The sequence below is a fragment of the Berghia stephanieae genome, chromosome 1 (assembly GCF_034508935.2).
Source record: "Berghia stephanieae isolate SIO BIC M18660-M18661 chromosome 1, UCSD_Bste_1.3, whole genome shotgun sequence".
Taxonomy (NCBI): domain Eukaryota; kingdom Metazoa; phylum Mollusca; class Gastropoda; order Nudibranchia; family Aeolidiidae; genus Berghia; species Berghia stephanieae.
This window is the reverse complement of record NC_088360.1, coordinates 144528436-144548435: the sequence shown is the minus strand read 5'-3', so window position 1 is coordinate 144548435 and position 20000 is coordinate 144528436. Positions and strand designations below refer to the sequence as shown.

At 35.2% G+C, this 20000-nt stretch overlaps 1 protein-coding gene across 4 annotated transcripts in view; it reads left to right on the top strand.

Moving 5' to 3' along the window:
- LOC144963404 (serine--tRNA ligase, mitochondrial-like) overlaps nt 1-20000 on the top strand; it is a 35206-nt gene that overhangs the window by 12217 nt on the left and 2989 nt on the right. For all 4 annotated transcript variants that reach the window (XM_078897388.1, XM_078897386.1, XM_078897389.1 and 1 more), the window contains exons 7-15: nt 1169-1235; nt 2337-2442; nt 4205-4252; nt 6009-6117; nt 7217-7262; nt 7776-7863; nt 15185-15297; nt 17283-17376; nt 19369-19461. In XM_078897388.1, coding sequence (XP_078753514.1) covers nt 1169-1235; nt 2337-2442; nt 4205-4252; nt 6009-6117; nt 7217-7262; nt 7776-7863; nt 15185-15297; nt 17283-17376; nt 19369-19461 — 764 coding nt within the window. The remainder of the gene's footprint in view (nt 1-1168; nt 1236-2336; nt 2443-4204; nt 4253-6008; nt 6118-7216; nt 7263-7775; nt 7864-15184; nt 15298-17282; nt 17377-19368; nt 19462-20000) is intronic.

Below are 20000 nucleotides of genomic sequence, written 5' to 3'. Positions count from 1 at the left end.
GTACAACTTATAACAAAATTTTCTGAAGTTAAAGGACAGGTATCGACATCGTTCAAAAATTTTGGCTAAATTCAAGCTATTATTGATGGCACTCACTGAATTATCAAGATTATAACATTTTTTTATAAAACTGCTTCTTAACAGATACAGAAATTTGGTGTTGTTTTTTTTTCTTGCGCTGCTTATACTATTATGACTAATAATAATATTTTGACAAATTGAATACTAGTCATTTAAAACAAATAGTTACTGAGTGCTTACCCACTATTATAGATTGAAAAAAAAATGTAAAAAAGGCAAAACACACGTAGACACACAATAGACACACACACACACACACACACACACACACACACACACACAAATCAAACAAAAGCAGGGAAAATACCAACAAGAGAAAACAAATAAAAAAGAACAATAACCCCCCCCCCCCAAAAAAACAAAAAAACAACAGCAAACAAAACAAAACAACAACAACCCCCCCCCCCCTCCAAAAAAAAAAAAAAAACCAAAAAAAAAGAAACCAAAACAAAGAAAACCTGCCGAATCTTCCTCTGTGCCTAGCCAACCCAAACTCTCGAGCAGGTATTTGAATTGGATACTTACCAATAGGAGAACACGACAATTGTTCCTTATAAGAAATCAATCACCATTCTGGAATAAAAATCATATCCCAGAAGAAAAAAACAAACAAAAAAAACCCACGAAATTAACACACACACACACACACACACACACACCTCAAAAAAACCCACACATAACTGATTATTTGACTCACAAACAGAGGAGGTGGGGTTTGTGAAACATTTAAGACGATACGGATATATCATGTAATTACGTGGATTCGAATCCAGCTCAGTAAAAGCAAAAACGGAATATTGCCCAGCTTTAGTGTGAAGGACGAATAGTGCAAGCAACACGATTTGTCCGTACGTACGGCAACCACGGTTGAAGCTATTCGACCTTAAGGACGAATAGGGCTACCCATTTCAATTCTGCTTCTCTATTAAAAAACAAATTTTCTCCTCTTGATATAATGAATTTATAATAATAATAATAATAATAATAATAATAATAATAATAATAATAATAATAATAATAATAATAATAATATTAATAATAATAATAATAAATGATAATAACATTTTTCCTCTCTGTATCCTGGTAGCGTTTGACTTTCAACCAAGAAATGTAGCAGAGATTGCTGGCAAAGGATTGAGAATGTTGAGAGAAGAGTAAGTTTTATCTCCACATTTATGTTGTTCAAATTTTTGGTTTTAAATATTAAAATAAATGTTGACTTCAAATATTTTTGACCCATTGATTAAATGATGATTAAAGGATAGAATTTATTTAAAAGTTCTTAGATTAATGTTCATAATTCACTTATTTAATTGAGCTTTTCTGTAGCGCAATATCCACTAGACGTGCTCAAAGCGCTTTACAAGGGGTCCCTGGGCAACAGCAACATTTAACATGTAGGACGGGGCATGACGCCTGTTAGACAATATGACAATTTTTTTGGACACAGACAACGCTGTTAACGGCCAAGTACTCATTTTACACATGATTCTCTCACCGTACTCATGTGTAAAATGAGAGTAAAGAGCCTTTTCCAAGGACTCAAGTATGCGCCGAGCGAGGCTCGAACCCAGGACCTTCCGATCCAAAAGCGTGTGTCATACCACAAGAGCACATAGCCGCACAACTTATGTAATCTATTTTAACGTTTTTGTATTTTCTATTGGTTTGATTCTGTAACATTGTTTTTTTTTTTCTTCTAGGATTGGGTTTTTAGTCATAATGCTAAACACCCAGACTTAGAGAACCATGATTATTTTGGAGATTCACTCCTAGCCTTGTTGCTTTCCTGAGCTATAGAGTCATTCCTACCCTTGGTGCGGCTATGTGGTCTAGTGCTATGACACTCACTTTCGGATCAGAAGGTCCTGGTTCGAGTCTCGCGCTCAGCTCGGCGTATAGTTGAGTCCTTGAAAAAGGCTCTTTACTCACATTCTCTCACCGTACTCAGGTGTAAAATGAGAAACTGGCCTTTAACAGGGTTGTCTTTGTCCAAAATAATTGTAATATTGCCTAACAGGCGTCATGTCCCGTCCTACAAGTTAAATGTTGCTGTTGACCAGGGACCACTTGTAAAGCGCTTTGAGCACAATTAGTGGATACTACGCTATATAAAGTTAAATTAAATTTTTTTTTCTTTTTCGGTTTAATTTTGGAATGACCTTCTTCGAGATTGCAATCCCTTGCTTACGAGTTCTATTTACCCCCCTCCCCACCCCAAATTAACTGGCTTTGATTTTATATTTCTCCCCTAGCAATTTGACTTTTTCCACTGGAAGTAAAACCTACTACCTGGAGGACGATTTAGCCTTGCTTGAGAGAGCTTTAGTGTCGTACACAATCGACTGTTTAGCAGAGAAGGTAAGAATTTGATTTGCTATAAAGATAGTGAATGATAAATACAGTATGATATTGTTTTTAAAATTTATATCTTTCAAATTATGTAAAATTATATGATATTATTTTTTAAATTTGTATCTTTCAAATTATGTAAAATTGTATGATATTAATTTTTAAAATTTGTATCTTTCAAATTATGTAACTGGGTGGGGTTCTTGACCTCCCATAGTGGGCAGGGGGGTACATACTGTTTCTTCTATCCCCTTATATCTGTTTTCCAACATGCTTTCTGTCTTTGTCTTGGAATGAGATTACTTGGTTTTGTCCTGTCCCTGGCCGGAGTCCTAGTTGGGAGGGAAACAGTCAAATGCATAGTTAGTGTTTTGGGAGATGATATTTTTTTCCTTGTAAATCATCTCTCTGTTATGTATTATTATGTTTGTTATTTTAAATGTATAATGTAAGCATTTTAGTGTATTCCTCATTGTTGGATTTTGTGCTTGTGTCCAGATGAGACATAGGTGATCTCAAACTAAGTACATTGGTGGTATGCTCTTGGAATCTACATCTGATCCCCATTTGTTCCCAGTTCCCCTATGTCTTACTTTTTCTTGGGTGCTTTAATTGTAATTCTAGAACTTTTTACTTTCCCATTTTCTTCCTTTTTACTGGCGCTGATTGTTGATGTAGTTAGTATGAATGTGAGCATGAATGCGATTACCGACTATGTCAGTATGAAAGGTAATCGATACTACAGCTATCTCTCTCTCTCTTACTCGATAACTCCATGGCGAGCATCTATCCTATCTTCAGTCCAATATACTTCTTATCAAACGAACTACACTGACGTCCATATCATTATTTAACACTGATATAACCTAAATGTGTTGCAAGTGCCCTAAAACCCTTTAAAAAACAAAAAAACAAAATCAAATTATGTAAAATTTTTGTCACTCAAAAGTTTGAAAGGTTCAACCTTCTCACCAGAAGCTTTGCATGTTACAAATTTCTTCCCACTATTCATGACGTGAATCTAACAAAAAAGAACAAATATCTTGTAAATATAAAGCGCTTTGAGCACGTCTAATGGATAGTGTGCTATATAAAAACTCAAGATTTTTGGGTTTAAAAAAAAAAATGATGCTGTTTTTCATGTGATTAAAGTGTTCATGTCACCCAGCCATTCAGCGGATAACAATTATTGTAAATCTCTAGGCCCAGCATTTTGCCCTTGGACTTGGACATGGCTCTTCTCATACATTATTATAATTGATATTGTAGTAGAAGTAGGCATCCTTCCGTCTCAAGAGACGATGGTTTGTGCCCTGTATGGCTTTGGTCTCATCAGTCCTATTGAGAGCAACGACGGGTGTGACTCAGCAGAGCAATCCTTGCATGGCAGTCTCTACCGCAGTTGTTGCACACATAGTTTGACTGTGTGTTTGGTATTTGGATCTGCTGCCTCTCTTTCCTCCTTGTTCTCCTCTCCTCAAACTTCTTCTTTCTCCTCTCCTCACTCCCTCCATCACCGCATATCTCCAGTCGCTGCGGTCGTCAGCAAGCGATTCCCATGTGTTTGGGTCAGTTTCATGTCTCGTTTTCAAAATTGATATTGTACAATTGCTAGAACTAAAAGGTTTCCTTGAAGGTGAATATGTATAAACATTTGAGTGATTAATACCCATATATACTGCATATTTGTTTTAAAGATTTATCTCTTCAAACGGCTGTCAGAAATCGGGATCTTTTTAATTTTAATTTTCTTTTTCGTTTTTTTCTAAAGGGCTTTGAAATGTTGACAGTTCCAGATTTGCTGTATTCGGGTGTCATTGTAAGTTGGTCATTAATTTTTGTCAATATTTACATCCATTTTGACTCATTAAGAATGAACTTTTGGGTGAGGATTTGATGTTATTATCGGGATGTTGAAAAAGTGTAGCTAAACATGATTTTTTTTTTTCTCCATGCAACAGATTTTGCCAAACTGAGTTGTATTGTTGATGCGCATTTGAGACATGAGCGCACACACATACGCACATCTTAAAGTTATGTCTGTGTTACATTCTTTAAGGGTTTGCATTATATTGTTCATTATTTTACCACAGAAATGGAAATCTGGTTTCATATAGACATTTTCAACAAAAAAAATGAAAACATATCTTTTCAGAAATTATTTACTTAATTGAATTTTAAATGTATTGTATGTGACTTTTGTATTGATGATGTTTTTGATGCCCGTTATATGCTATTAATTATTTTGATATTTTGGTTGATTTGGACTTGCAATATTATTGTTACCTGGGTAAACAAATCCCTTCTTTTTTTTTCTTTAAAGCGCTTTGAGGTTTTGACAAAAGGTGCTATAGAGATATTATTATTATTATTATTATTATTATTATTATTATTATTATTATTTATTATTATTATTATTATTTTATATTATTATTATTATTATTATTATTATTATTATTATTATTATTATTATTATTATTATTATTATTATTATTATTATTATTATTATTATTATATTATTATTATTATTATATTATTATTATTATCATTATTATTATTATCATTATTATTATTATCATTATTATTATTATTATTATTATTATTATTATTATTATTATTATTATTATTATTATTATTATTATTATTATTATTATTATTATTATTATTATTATTATATTATTATTATTATTATTATTATTATTATTATTATTATTATTATATTATTATTATTATTATTTATTATTATTATTATTATTATTATTATTATTATTATTATTATTATTATTATTATTATTATATTATTATTATTATTATTATTATTATCATTATCATCATCATCATCATCATCATCATCATCATCATCATCATCATCATCATCATCATCATTATTATTATTATTATTATTATTATTATTATATGGCCACTGGGAAATTGATTGAAGCATCGTGGAGAAGTGGCCAAGTGGTTAGGGCAAAGGAATGTCTCGGGTTTGAGCCGCGCTTCAGGCACTTTCAATTTTTTTTTCCTTGGGCAAGATTATTATAACCCCCAATTTGATCACTTTGGACAACATGGGTGATTCTGTTGACATCAGACATCTTGTTTGATGGATTATCTATATATTCCTTCATGGAATTCCTAGTTGACGGTATCTTGTGGTGCGGCGGTGGAAGGCATGATAATTTTTTTAATAAATAAATATATAATAATAATAATAATAATAATAATAATAATAATAATAATAATAATAATAATAATAATGATAATACACATTTATACAGCGCTCATTCTTGTGTAAAACACAAGCTCTGGGCACTTTACAATATAAATTATCAATTTTAAGTGAAAAAAAAAAAAATTCATAGCTAAATCAAGGATTCATAGAGTCAATAAAAACAAATACAGTAAAGATATGTCTTGAGATTCTTTTGTATGTATTCATTTACCTATTTATTTTTATCATGATAATTCCTGTCCTTTATTAAAGATAACATTGATATAGTGCATATCCACACAATAGATGCCAAGCTCTAATAAGTTCTTTAAAACCAGTGGTTTAACTCCTTATTTTCCAGGACCGTTGTGGCTTCAAGACTAGTTCAGACAGAAGCCAAGTCTACCATTTACATCCAGACTGCCTTGGGGGAGCTTGTCTCGCGGGAACAGCAGAAATGTCTCTTGCAGGTTGAAGTCTGAAGAAATAGATAAATCAAGCAATACATACTTCAATAAATGATAGATAAGGATAAATTAATAGATAGATAATTGAATATGAAAAGCAAAAAAATCCAGGAATAGATAAATAGGTGTAGGAATGGTAAACAAATCGAGGAATAGATAAATAGGTGTAGGAATGGTAAACAAATCGAGGAATAGATAAATAGGTGTAGGAATGGTAAACAAATCGAGGAATAGATAAATAGGTGTAGGAATGGTAAACAAATCGAGGAATAGATAAATAGGTGTAGGAATGGTAAACAAATCGCTGATGAAATATCCATTTTTACAAATTTCCTCAAGGTGGGAAGGAGGTGGGATTGATTGGAAATTGTAATATTCAAATTTTTTCCTTCAGATTTTACCTATTTTTGAACGGAAAATTGATGGCAAGAGATTTTTTTCCGTGCACCATTGGATCTTTTAAAAGTTGGAACTGCACCACAAGTTTTAAAGCCATTTCTAAAAGATGGAAATGTTCCATTGAAGTGCAGGCTATTCTAAAATTCAGATTTAATTAATTTGTTTTTTTTTTGGGGGGTTTTTTTTTTCAGAGAAAATGCTGAATTTATGTTTGTTGAAATTGTTTTTGGTAGACTTGGATAAATAATAGATTGACAAATGCATCATATTTCCAATGTTTGTATATCAATCAATACACATTTTGATGACAACAGTTCGATGCTGTGCCTTAAAACCCTTCAAAATAAATTCACAATGACCTGAGTTGAGTGAGGTAACGTGTGTTCACTCAATAGATTTAAAATATGAGATGTACATTGAGCGTTATTTTTTTTTCCTATTGAATACTACTTTTGGCATGATACTGTACACAATGTACAGAAGAGCGAAGCCTTTATAAGATAGATAGAGGCAATTTATTGCACTGAGACAACTATCTTGACTGAAATAGGAATTTATGGTCTTCAGTTTTGCCTAACAAAAGAGGCTTGTTGAACATCTCCCTGTTGTATTAATATATTGTTCACCTACAGCTTTAACAACATCTGCAGAAATATTTTATATATTCCGTGTTATTTTTTCTTTCTCTCTCTTTGTTGCACAGGTTATTTCATGAATGATGTTATTCCTCTTGAAGAGCTGCCTAAAGTGTAAGATTACTTTCTCTCTCTCTCTCTCTCTCTCTCTCTCTCTCTCTCTCTCTCTCTCTCTCTCTCTCTCTCTCTCTCTCTCTCATATATTTTCTCTCAATATCTCTTTTTAAAAAAAAACATTTCTGTACCCCTTGGCTTTCCTTAACTAAATAAATAAATTTCATGCAAAGCGTATTGGGTATGGTGAATCTGTGGAAATGTTGTAAACTAATGTCCATATTTATTGAATGGTTTATTTGACCATTTGCGGTAAGATTCTGCAATTGGTCAATAACGTTTGTAACTGTTGAGAACTGAAGTGAACACAGGAACGTCACCATGTGAAAATGTGTTTGAGATTATAAATTAAATTATTTTAATTTTTCAGAAAATTACACCAAGAATAATTGCTTAAAAATGAACATTTTTATTTGGAAATGGTTTTATACATTCATCACATGGTGACATCAGTATCATAAATGATCACATTTTATGATTATTTTGGTTCAGCTTTTTTATTTTCTATTCCAGTGTAATGGCTGCCAGTCGTTGTTATCGAGCAGAAGCTGCAGAAAAATCTGCAGAGCGAGGACTTTATCGTGTGCATCATTTTACCAAGGTAGAGGTTGAAACATGATTATCTTAATCTGGCTGGGTGGGGTTTCTGACCTCCCATAGTGGGCAGGGAGGTACTTACTGTGTCTTCTATCCCTCTGTATCTGTTTCCCAACATGCTTTCTGTCTTTTTTCTTGGAATGAGATTACTTGGTTTTGTCCTGGCCCTGGCGGATACCCTAGCTGGGAGGGAAACATTCAAATGTATAGAGTTTTGGCAGATTATGTTTTTTGTCTTGTAAATCGTCTCTCTGTTATGCGCTGTATTATGTTTTGTTTATTACACATGATTTATAAACATTTGCGTGTATTATTCTTAGTGGATGTTGTGATGTTTGATGCGATATAAATATTTGGATTAACTGGAGAACACTTTGGGATGATATCAAGAACTTTATTCAACTAACGGTTTTACATAAGAGGAAGTAAACAATAACTAATTCTACTTTCGCTTTTATATTGAAGTGATTCTGTACAATATTAATATCTAGGTAATCTTTACATTTAAGTGGTACCCTGTATATTTACTATCCAATTACTCACACACATATATCATAACATCCCTCTTCTTTAGAAGAATGAATTTTGACTTAATATTAGTTATGAAGAATTACTAAGATTAACATACACACAAACATATCCATGGAAATAGGAGTAATTTAGTTTTAGATCAATAATTCAAGGGGTTTAAAATCATTATGTCATTACATTGTTTCTATTAGTACACTATTATATAAATGACCTAAGTACATATCATAAAGTTCAATTTGATATGGATTCTATTCTATTTGTGCCAATCCACTGGATTAATGTTCTCAAGATTAGTTCACATCATATATTGTTTCTGTCTTGTCAGGTAATCCTTTTTGAATTCATGTAATAGTAATATGTAATATGTGCCTAACTAACCACACACTAAGAGATATGTGCAACTATACTACCGCACATATTTGTTAGCTCTAGTAGCTTTATCTAGTGTCTAGGTTGCGCTAGCGTTGTTTTTGTGTGTATGTGTGGACGCCATTAATCTTCAGTTTGATTTCACATCCCTAACAATTGGCCATGCCTAACTACATTGTGTACTTTATGGGTTTTCTAACACTGCGTCCACTTCTAGTAGTGTATGTTTGAGTTTGAGATGTGGGGTGTTCCTGTGGAGACACGTTGTCACCACGAACAGAGGTGCGCTCGTGCACTGTCTGTTCAGACGATGGTGAGCATGGGAGCTCGACCATCGTATTCGTAGATTTTTCAGCCTCAGAGTTACGTTGGTAGCTTTGTGGTTCCGTAAGAGGCATGTTGCTTGTCTTTGGCTTGTTGTAGAATGGTACATCTCGGAGATGGTTTCGGTTGCGACGAATATTTTGCCCTTTGTTAGATAGGACAATGTATGATCTGGGATGATTGTCTTGGTTGATTGTCTTACCAGATTCCCATCTGTTTGTTGATTTGTTTTGGTAAACGATTAGTTGGTCTTGCTAAGAGTTTGTAGTGGGCGTGTTGCTCTGTTGTAGTAGAGCGCTTGTTGTTCTTTACGTGGTCCGAGACTTTTAATTGTCGGTTGTATGTTTGTTGGTTTGGTGGGTTTACGGGGGAGACCATCGGCCAATGTTCGATTGAATAAGATTTGACCAGGAGATGGTGTGTTGTTATCAATTGGAGTATCACGGAGAGCAATCATCGATAGAAAGGGATCAGAATTAGTTTCAAGTGATTTTAATAATGTTCGTTTGACTAGTTGAACTTGGCTTTCGATGAATCCATTACTTCTAGGGTAATGAGGAGAGCTGGTTTCATGTCGGATCCCAAAAGATTTAACGAATTGTTTGTAAGCATTTCCACTGAAGTGTGGACCATTATCTGATCTTATGACAACTGGTATGCCATGTTCACTGATAATTTGTTTGGTTAGATTTGTTATTTTCTGACTGGTGCTTTGACCTTTTGGTATTTTCCGTACAAAGGGGAATTTTGAAAAGTAGTCGGAAATAAGTAAGTATTCATCTCCTTTCAAATAGAAGAGGTCTGTCCCAACTGTGTGCCATGGACCAGGAGGTATCTCTGTCTGTATTAGTGGCTCTTTCTGTTGAGTTGGTTGGAGTGATTGACAGATTCGGCATGATTTGGTGATATTTTCAATATCTTGGTTAATGTTTCTCCAAAATACTGAGGTTCGAGCGCGTAACTTGGTTTTTTCTATTCCCAAGTGAGGCTCGTGTAATTTACTTAGTATTTCATGTTTCATTGATTTTGGGATGATAATTCTTCTGCTTTTTTAAGAGTAAGCCTTCTTCGAGACCAATTTCATCTCTGTAGTTCCAGTAGGGTTTTGTTAACATAGTGGTTTCTTGTATAGTTTCTGGCCATCCTGTGTATACTATTTCTTTCAGAGCGTTCAATTCATAATCTTTCGCGGTTTCTTCGCATATTCTTTGTAAGATGTTGTTACTAAATTCTGTCATAACTTGGTGTATTTTGACATCCATGTCTTTTATTTGATTATTTGTTTCAGATGAAAGTCTTGATAATACATCTGCTACTTTCATTTCTTGGCCAGGAATGTATTTTATTGTGAGGTTGTATGGCTGTATTCGGAGTAACATTCTTTGTAGTCGGGGTGGTGCTGCTTTGAAATTCTTCAATTGGATGGTACTTAGTGGTTTGTGGTCACTCTCTACAATGAAGGTTTGTCCGTATAGATAAGTATGAAATCTTTCGCACCCATAGACAACAGCAAGTAACTCTCTCTCAATGTTTGCATAACGGCTTTCTTCATCTGATAAGGCTTTGCTGGCAAAAGCTACAGGTTGACCATTTTGCATTAGTGTGGCACCTAACCCTTTCATTGAGGCATCAACTTGAACTGTTATAGGTTTTCTATTATCAAAGTATGCCAATGTTGTATGGTCTGAGATAGTTTCATGGCTGGCATTCCAAGCAAATACCTGATCTTTCTTGATAAGATCACGGAGGGGGGCTGTCAGATCACTGGCATTCTTGATGAAATTGCTCATATATGTTGTAAGTCCTAAAAAGGATTGTAATTCTTGTTTGTTTTGAGGTGACTTCATGTTTTGTAATGCAGATACTTTGTCTGGGTCAGGTTTAGCGCCATCTTCAGTACATATTATTCCATAAAATTTTATTTCTTTTTGTTTTATTTTACATTTGTCTGGATTTAGTTTGAGACCTGTGGCTTTACATTGTTGTATCATTTTCTTACGATTTGTATTATGTTCAGCCTCATCTTTTCCAAACACGACTATGTCATCGCTTATGCCAATAACACCTTGACAACCTTCAAAAGTCTGATCAATCTTGTGCTGGAAAATGTCTTGGCTCATTTTTAGACCAAAAGGCATTCTCAGAAATCTGTAGCGGCCAAAAGGAGTATTGAATGTTGTTAAGTAACTTGATTGGTTGTCTAACTCAATGTTCCAATATCCACATTTGGCATCAAGGATCGAAAAGAACTTTGCACCGCTTAGTTTAGGTAGTATTTCTTCTAATGTAGGTGTGACATAATGTTCTCTTTTAATGGCTTTATTTAGGTCTTTGGGATCTAGACATAGTCTTAATCTGCCATTTGCCTTTTCTCTATAAACGAGACTGTTAACCCAGCTTGTGGGCTCTCCTTCTGCTACTTTTGTTATAATGTTCGTTTGGCACATTTCTTCTAGCTCCTTTTTTATTCTTTCTTTGAGAGCAATTGGTATTTTCCATTGGGCATGAATGACTGGAGGTATATTGTGGTCAAGATGGATTTTATACTGGCCTTTAAATTTTCCTATGCCATCAAAAACATCTGGGTACTGATCTATCAGCTCTTCTTTATTTTGTATCATTGTTTCTCGCTTTATCACGCAGTTCATCGTAACAAGTTCTAATGATTCTGCTGATGGTAGTCCCATTATTGCAGACCCTGCATCTGCTGTGACATAAAACAATGCACTGTGCCTTATGTTATTGTAGTTGCAGTCTATTATACATGTGCCAAATTGTTTGATTTTATGTCCACCATATCCTGTCAATACCTTTTGTGATGGTGTGAGAGAATTTGGGTTTCCATTGTTGTCTAATTGTTTGGGAAACATTCTCTTGTACAGTCTCAGTGGTAAGGCATTTCCTTGTGCTCCTGTGTCGATTTTAACTTTGAGAGTTGTGTGAGATGTCTGGTAATCTGGAAGGTCGACATTGATCTTTGCAAAGACTTCGTCTCTTTTGTTTGTTGCTTGTTTTATTGATTCAATTGAAACGCATTCAAATGACAATTCTTCAATATCTTCTCGCATCTCATGCACAGCCTTCGACTGATTGAATTTCAATTTGCGGCACATTTTTGAAAAGTGATTTGGCTTTTTACAATAATTACATATTTTGTTTCTTGCTGGACATATTGAAGGGTGGTGAGGTGGCCCACCGCAGTTAAAACAATGGCTACTGGTTGGGTTCATTTGGTGGACTGGCTGTCTCGGTATGTTATTTGTTGTAGGTTTTGTAACCCATTGGGCACGATGTGGCATTTTTCTGAGCGCGTTGATATCGACAGCATTGACACTAGATGTGTTTAGAGTCATATTAGACATTTGCTGACTCGTTGCTTCGATAGATCTTGCTATTTCAAGTGCTTTGTCTAGTTTTGTGTCTTCTTCTTGAAGTAATCTTTCTCGTATTTTGTCGTTTCTGGTACCGAAGATAATTCGATCTCTTATCAAAGAGTCTTTCAGTTCACCATAGTCACATTCTTTGGCAATCAGGCGTAGATCTGTGATGAATTGGTCAGTTGTTTCTTGTTCTTTCTGTGTTCGTGAATTGAAACGAAATCTCGCCATTATTGTGTTTTTCTTTGGCTGGCAATATTCTGTAAATTTTCTGAATAGTGTACCTACATCCACATCATCTGGGATGGACCAGGTATTGTAAATATCTCTCCCCGATTGACCAATATAGAGCAGAAAATAGCTTGATTTTTGTTCATCTTTCTTGTCAGCTAGAGGCCCAGTAAGTAGGAGCTTCATGTGTTGGCTCCATGTTTTCCAGTTTTTGGCAATATTGCCGTTTTCAAAGTCCATAGACTGTGGTTTCAGTTGTGGGTCCATGATCCGTTGTCACTAACAACTAACTTTACTTTATTTATGTGATACTTGATTTTCTGAGTAAATAAGATTGTACTTCTCTTTCTTAGTTGTTACTTGACCTTCTTGACACCATGTTGTGATGTTTGATGCGATATAAATATTTGGATTAACTGGAGAACACTTTGGATGATATCAAGAACTTTATTCAACTAACGGTTTTACATAAGAGGAAGTAAACAATAACTAATTCTACTTTCGCTTTTATATTGAAGTGATTCCGTACAATATTAATATCTAGGTAATCTTTACATTTAAGTGGTACCCTGTATATTTACTATCCAATTACTCACACACATATATCATAACAGTGGAGACCTGTGCTTGTGTCAGGATGAGACTTTTAGTGATCTCAAACTAAGTACAGCGATGGTATGCACTTGGAATCTACATCCGTTCTCCATTTGAACCAATTCCCCTTTATCTTACCCTTTCTTGGGTGCTTTAATATGACCTAAATGTGTTACAACCCTTAGAAACAAACAAACATCTTTATCTGGTTTTACCCATTTGACTAACTTTGGGAATACGATGAGATCCATGGGTTTGCCATTGGACATGTGGGTTGAAGAGAGAGGTAAGTCCAGTTGTGGGCAGCCAAAGTAGAACCCTTAGATAAGGTTTTTTATTCATATTTTATTTATCACACTCTAGTATATCGGCAAAGTGGTCGAGTGGTTAAGGCATTGCACTGTGACCCGGAAGGATCCGGGTTCGAGCCCCGCTTCAGGCACTTTCGTTTGTTTCCTTGAGCAAGATTATTAACCCCCAATTTGCTCACTTGGACAACATGAGTGATTCCTGTTGACATCAGACATCTTGTTTGATGAGTTATCTATATTCCTTCGTGGAATGCCTAGGCGACGATGTCCTATAATGTCGTGGTGGAAAAAGCATAATTTAAAAAAAAATTGTTAGTATAAATTTAGTTCCTGAGACTGAGAGGTGTGGCTTGATAGCTTAGTGGCTATTGCGTCCACTCGCCGACCTCTCTCTCAGCCAGGCAGTGGGTATGGTATCAATTGGATCCTGGGTTTGGCTGACAAGAATGAACCTGATGCTGACATTCGGATTTAAATCCTAAATGTCTTGGTTATTCCAGTCTTTCCTTGGAATAGACCCGAAAGACATATTTCTCCCTAGGTATGAATAATGGAAATTTAGCTTAGTTTTTTTTTAAAACTTGAGCATTTATATAGCGCAATATCCACTAAACGTGCTCGAAGCACTTTACAAGGGGTCCCTAGACAACAGCAACACTAAACATGTGTAGGATGAGACATGATGCTTGTCAGACGTTAGTACTTTTTATTTTTTTTGTTGTTGTCAGAGACAGCGATGATTACTGCCAGTCACTCATTTTACACCTGAGCACATTGAGAGAATGGGTGTAAAGAGTCTTTTTCAAGGATAAACTATGCGCCGCTCAGATCGGGACTCAAACCCTGGACCTTCCAATCGGAAGGAAAGTGTCACAACACTAGACTACATAGCCATTTATTTTAGTTTAAAACAAAATATGATTTGAAGAATGGTAATTTTTTTTTTTTATGAGTTACTGTGATAAAGTGTGCTGTCTTGGGACTTGCAACACTCTCTAGATTAATTTGTTCTGAGGGTTTAAGTTGGCACCTTGCCAAAATATCCACAGGATATACTTTTTGTAAACATTTTCTTCTGTCCATCCAGCGGTGATTAGTCAGCTTGGTCTGTGCCGTTAAAGTGTAGCGTAGCAAATTGGTCTTGGATTCACAACTCAACCTAGAATAGGTCTAAGGGTTAAAGCTGGTGAATAAGCAACTAAGTAGAAAACGGTAGGGGCTGCCTGAAGCCGGTGATCGTGAAAATACTAACGAAAGAGTGAAAATGGAGAGGCTTCGTATGGGAACAAAACAGACATCCATTTTAACTCTTTTGTAAGTATTTTGACTAAGCAACTAGATGGTATGTCCTTGGGAAAGACATTTTGCTCACAGTTTCCTCTACCTACCCTGTCTCTTAGATACATTGGAAAGTGCTTTGCCATAGATAACATCATATCCAAATTGTAGCAAACAATTGTTACTGTACAGCCTATTAAACACTGTTGAAACCGGGATAAACAGTAGCTCCACTGGCCTTATGATCGTGAAGGATTTAAATTGTATATATTTACAAAGTTGTGTTTTCTTCTTTTTTTTTCCTTAACAGGTTGAGATGTTTGGGCTGACAGCCAATGAATCAGGGGAGGAAAGTCAAAACCTCCTTGATGATTTCTTACAAACCGAATGTGAATTGTTTTCAAAACTTGGTTTGCATTTCAGGTAGGTATCTAAACATTGCTATTTATTAACGTGGAATCTAAGGAGATAGGATATTGAATTATATTATCCCTATTTATGGAGATAAAGATAAAGGGAGTAAATCTGACTCGTGAATGAACAACAGATTTACTCCCTTTATCTTTATCTCCATTTTATTGACTCTTTTAGGCACCTCTATTTATTAGTTTTATCCCTATTTAGCACCTTGTACCCATAGAAAATTGAATCACAAGGGTATGCTTTATTCCTACACTCTCATTGAAGAAATAATGAAGTATGAACTGAGACTAGCTATGATGTAGCTTGATTATATTAACAATTGTGCGGCTATGTGGTCTAGTGGTATGGCACTCGCTTTCTGATCGGAAGGTCCTGGGTCCAGCCTCCCTCGGCGCATAGTTGAGTCCTTGGAAAAGACTCTTTACTCACATTCTCTCACTGTACTCGGGTATAAACTGAGTACCTGCCCGTTACCAGAGTTGTCTTTGTCTGAAAAATTGTAATATCACCTAAGAGGCGTCATGTCCCATCCTACCTGCTAAATGTTGCTGTTGACCAGGAACCCCTTGTAAAGCGCTTTGAGCACATTTATTGGATATTGCGCTATATTAAAAAAAGCTCATAAAGCTCAAAACAATCCTCATCATAAATAGAACAAAGTAGTTCACTGGGGTCAACATGGAGTTACCTACTTACTTACTTACTTATCCGAACCAGCGACCACCTGAGCTCTAGCCCTTCGGTCTTGTGCCATGACGTAGAAGTTAGACGTCTTTTGTAGTTGTTCCAGGTGACTATAAAGTGTGTTACTGATGCTTGGATTTGGTGGGAGGAATGTGCATCTCAGGTCTTCAAGAGGTTGACATTCAAGCAAGTGGTGTGTTACTGTTTCATTGGGGTGTTGACATAGGGGGTAGGAAGGGGATGTGTCTTTTTAAATTTTGCTTAAATGGTTGTTGAGCGGTATGTGTTGTGTTCTTAGTTGAAAGATGATGCTTTGCTGGTGTCTTCTGAGCTTATTTAGGCAATCAGTCTTTACAGGAGTGGTCATATGGGAAAACATACATCTACCCCAACATGGAGTGAAATTACTTACGTACTTAATCCTCTGTAGGGTTTCATATGAAAAAAATATTCCTAGAATGGACAGATAAGAATGGAAGAGAGCTGTATGATACCGTCAACAGACAGGAAGAATGGGTACACCTTTGACATTGCAGATTGCAGGCAGCCAACGTCAATGAGGACGATGCTGGATAGTAAGTAAGTAAGGGTTTCATTAACACATTAGGTCGACAGAAGGGAGTGCTGGTGACTTCTGTACTCTGTCAGATTTCGAACTTTCCCCCAGGTCCAAACAAAGAATGTTATCTCTACCTATCTTCTCCATGACTCCAGTGGCCTTCCACAGTTACAATTTCCCTGCGATGTCCATCTAAGTGCTGTTCTTTGGGGGGATTTCTCCCTCCTTAGTCCGGCAAACATGGCCAATCTATCTCCATCTTTTTAATGCAAACAACAACACCAACTTACTTACTTACTTACTTATCCGAACCGGCGACCAGCTGAGCTCTAGCCCTTCGGTCTTGTGCCATGACGTAGAAGTTAGACATCTTTTGTAGTTGTTCCAGGTGACTATAAAGTGTGTTACTGATGATTGGATTTGGTTGGAGGAATGTGCATCTCAGGTCTTCAAGAGGTTGACATTCAAGCAAGTGGTGTGTTACTGTTTCATTGGGGTGTTGACATAGGACAACACCAACAAAGAAAAGGCTTGTATAAAATATCTACCTTGACATCGGAGCTTCAAGAATTATTTGGGCTAGTTGAGAAAATGCGTGTTTTTTGTTTTTTAAAAATTTCAGTTTGATGTCTAGGGTAGGGATGTGCTTATAAGGATTGGTGCACTTTATAGGAATAATATGATATTTTAAAAACTTTTTGAAATTCAGAGGGTAGTCACAAAATTTTTCTTCTCCCACCAGAGTTTTGGACATGCCTAGCCAAGAATTGGGAGCCCCAGCTCATAGCAAGTATGACATTGAGGCTTGGATGTATGGGAAAAAACTTTGGGGAGAAGTAAGTTAGTGCTTAATAGGAAATGTTTTATTTTTTGGTTTATTAGAGAAATATTTCACATGAAGCCAATTCGCATTCTGGCTTTAACTCACTCAATCCTATAGATTTTTGCTACTTTCCAAAATTGAAAAAAAATGTATTAAAAATGAGCCTGCACATAGATAGTTTTATTTAACTATAATTAACATAAAAAAACTACAAACATTTGCTTTGATTCTACGCCTATAATTTGTCTCAGAAAAATGTAATAAATAGGCATGGGGTAAACTATGGATATAGTCGGTGTTAGGGTTGAGTGAGTTAATATACAGTGGAATCTGCATTAAATCAACATTGTTAAAATCGACACCACTTGTTGACCCCAAATAAATTTTTTCTCTTCTTTATCCAAGTGTGTTTTATATCAATAATGGATAAGGTCAACCTTGCAAAAAGTCAACCAATCTTGCGGCTATGTGGTCTAGTGGTATGACACTCGCTTTCGGATCAGAAGGTCCTGGATTCGAGCCTCGCTCGGCGCATAGTTGAGTCCTTGGAGAAGGCTTTTTACTCACATTCTCTCACCGTACTCAGGTGTAAAATGAGTACCTGGCCGTTAACAGCGTTGTCTCTGTCCCAAAATTTGTAATATCGCCTGACAGGCGTCATGTCTCGTCCTACATGTTATGTGTTGCTGTTGGCCAGGGACCCCTTGTAAAGCGCTTTGAGCACGTTTAGTGGATATTGCGCTATATAAAAGCTAAAGTTTTTTTTTCTGATCTGGTGGAGTTCACTCTATCAGGATTCCACTGTATGGAGAAAAAAAAAATTATGGTTAAGAAATTTCAAAATGTTTTATTATTTTTTCTTAGGTTGTTACGAAGTATTTTCATATGAGGCCAACTTAAATTCTGGTTCCAGTTGTCATCAGATTTCAATAACAAGTATGACATTGAGGCTTGGATTTATTTAAAAAAAGATAATTTTGTGGAGAAGAAAGTTGGAATAATATATTTTTTTATTTTGGTTGTTGAAGAAGTTTTTTACTTGATGCAAACTCATCTTGAGGTCAAGTTTGTAGAATGTTTCACTTAAAGAAAAATTCACAAGACCTTTCCTCAATTCAGAATGGATTTTTGGGTATGTGAAATAATGTCCCCTTTCAAAATATCAATGGAAATGAGGCAGGTTTGAGCTAAGATAAGTGGTTCTCTTCTTTGTTCCCTCCATAGTTTTCCATTTTGTAATCATAAAAGATGAAAGTTATCCTCGTGCAATAGACACATTAATCCAGGAATCCCTTGTTTGTTGAAGATTCATGTAGTAGCAATAGTTTATATTTTACTCTGAATAAATAGGTATATAAAATTTAGGCCTGAAAACTTATCCTTCAAAAATTGTTGATATGGTATGTAATATAAAATTCATCTACTCCTGTGTTGGAAATTTTGAACAAGTTTCCAATGCCAATGCAGTTGCGTGTCAAAATATATCTTTAGTAGAAGCAGATGCGGCTATGTGGTCTAGTGGTATGACACTCGCTTTCGGATTGGAAGGTCCTGGGTTCGAGCCTCGTGCTCGGCGCATAGTTGAGTCCTTGGAAAAGGCTCTTTACTCACATTCTCTCACCGTAATCATGTGTAAAATGAGTACCTGGCCGTTAACAGCGTTGTCTTTGTCCGAAAAATTGTAATACCACCTAACAGGCGTCATGTCCTGTCCTATATTATGTTAAATGTTGCTGCTGACCAGGGACCTCTTGTAAAGCGCTTTGAGCACATTTAGTGGATATTGCGCTATATAAAGCTCAATTTGAAAAAAAGAAAAAAAAAATGCCTAAGGATAAAAAATCAAATTCTTGAACTGCTACATTTTGTTTTTACAAAGGGATTATATAAATGCCTCATAATATTTTTGCTATTACACTATGATGAAATGGGACTTTCTTCAAGATCAAAGGAATATGATAATTAAATTTGTTCATTCGTTGTTGGTGTTCTCTTGTCCCTCCAGATTTCAAGCTGCTCCAATTGTACTGATTACCAGCCTCGTCGTTTGAATATCAAATATAAATCACCAGATGGCCACCTCAAACATGTTCATACGGTAAAGAAATATTCATCATCATCATCATCATCATCATCATCATCATCGTCGTCATCATCATTGTCATCATCATCATCATCATCGTTTCTAATATGGTTATGACAATAGATAATAATGATAATAATGATAATATTGTAATGATAATAATAAAAAGAATGATAATAATAAAAAAATAATAATGATAATAATGGTGATAGTAATTATAATAATAATAATAATAATAATAATAATAATAATAATAATAATAATAATAATAATAATAATAATAATAATGATAATAATAATAATAATGATAATAATAATAGGTACGGCAAACTGCCGCTAATGCGCTCTGGCGGACAATTTTCGATGTGTTTTACATAAATTTTACTTCGTTGTATTCCATTAAATATCAAAATGACAAGGATAAAATTTATATCAATCGAAAGCTTATTCAAATCCCTTTAAAATGGCGTCTAAATGATTTATCTGCTTTTTTTGAAGATAATTTAAGTGGGTTTTGAAACAAGTCACTAATCGGCTCGCCCGCTGATGGAAAA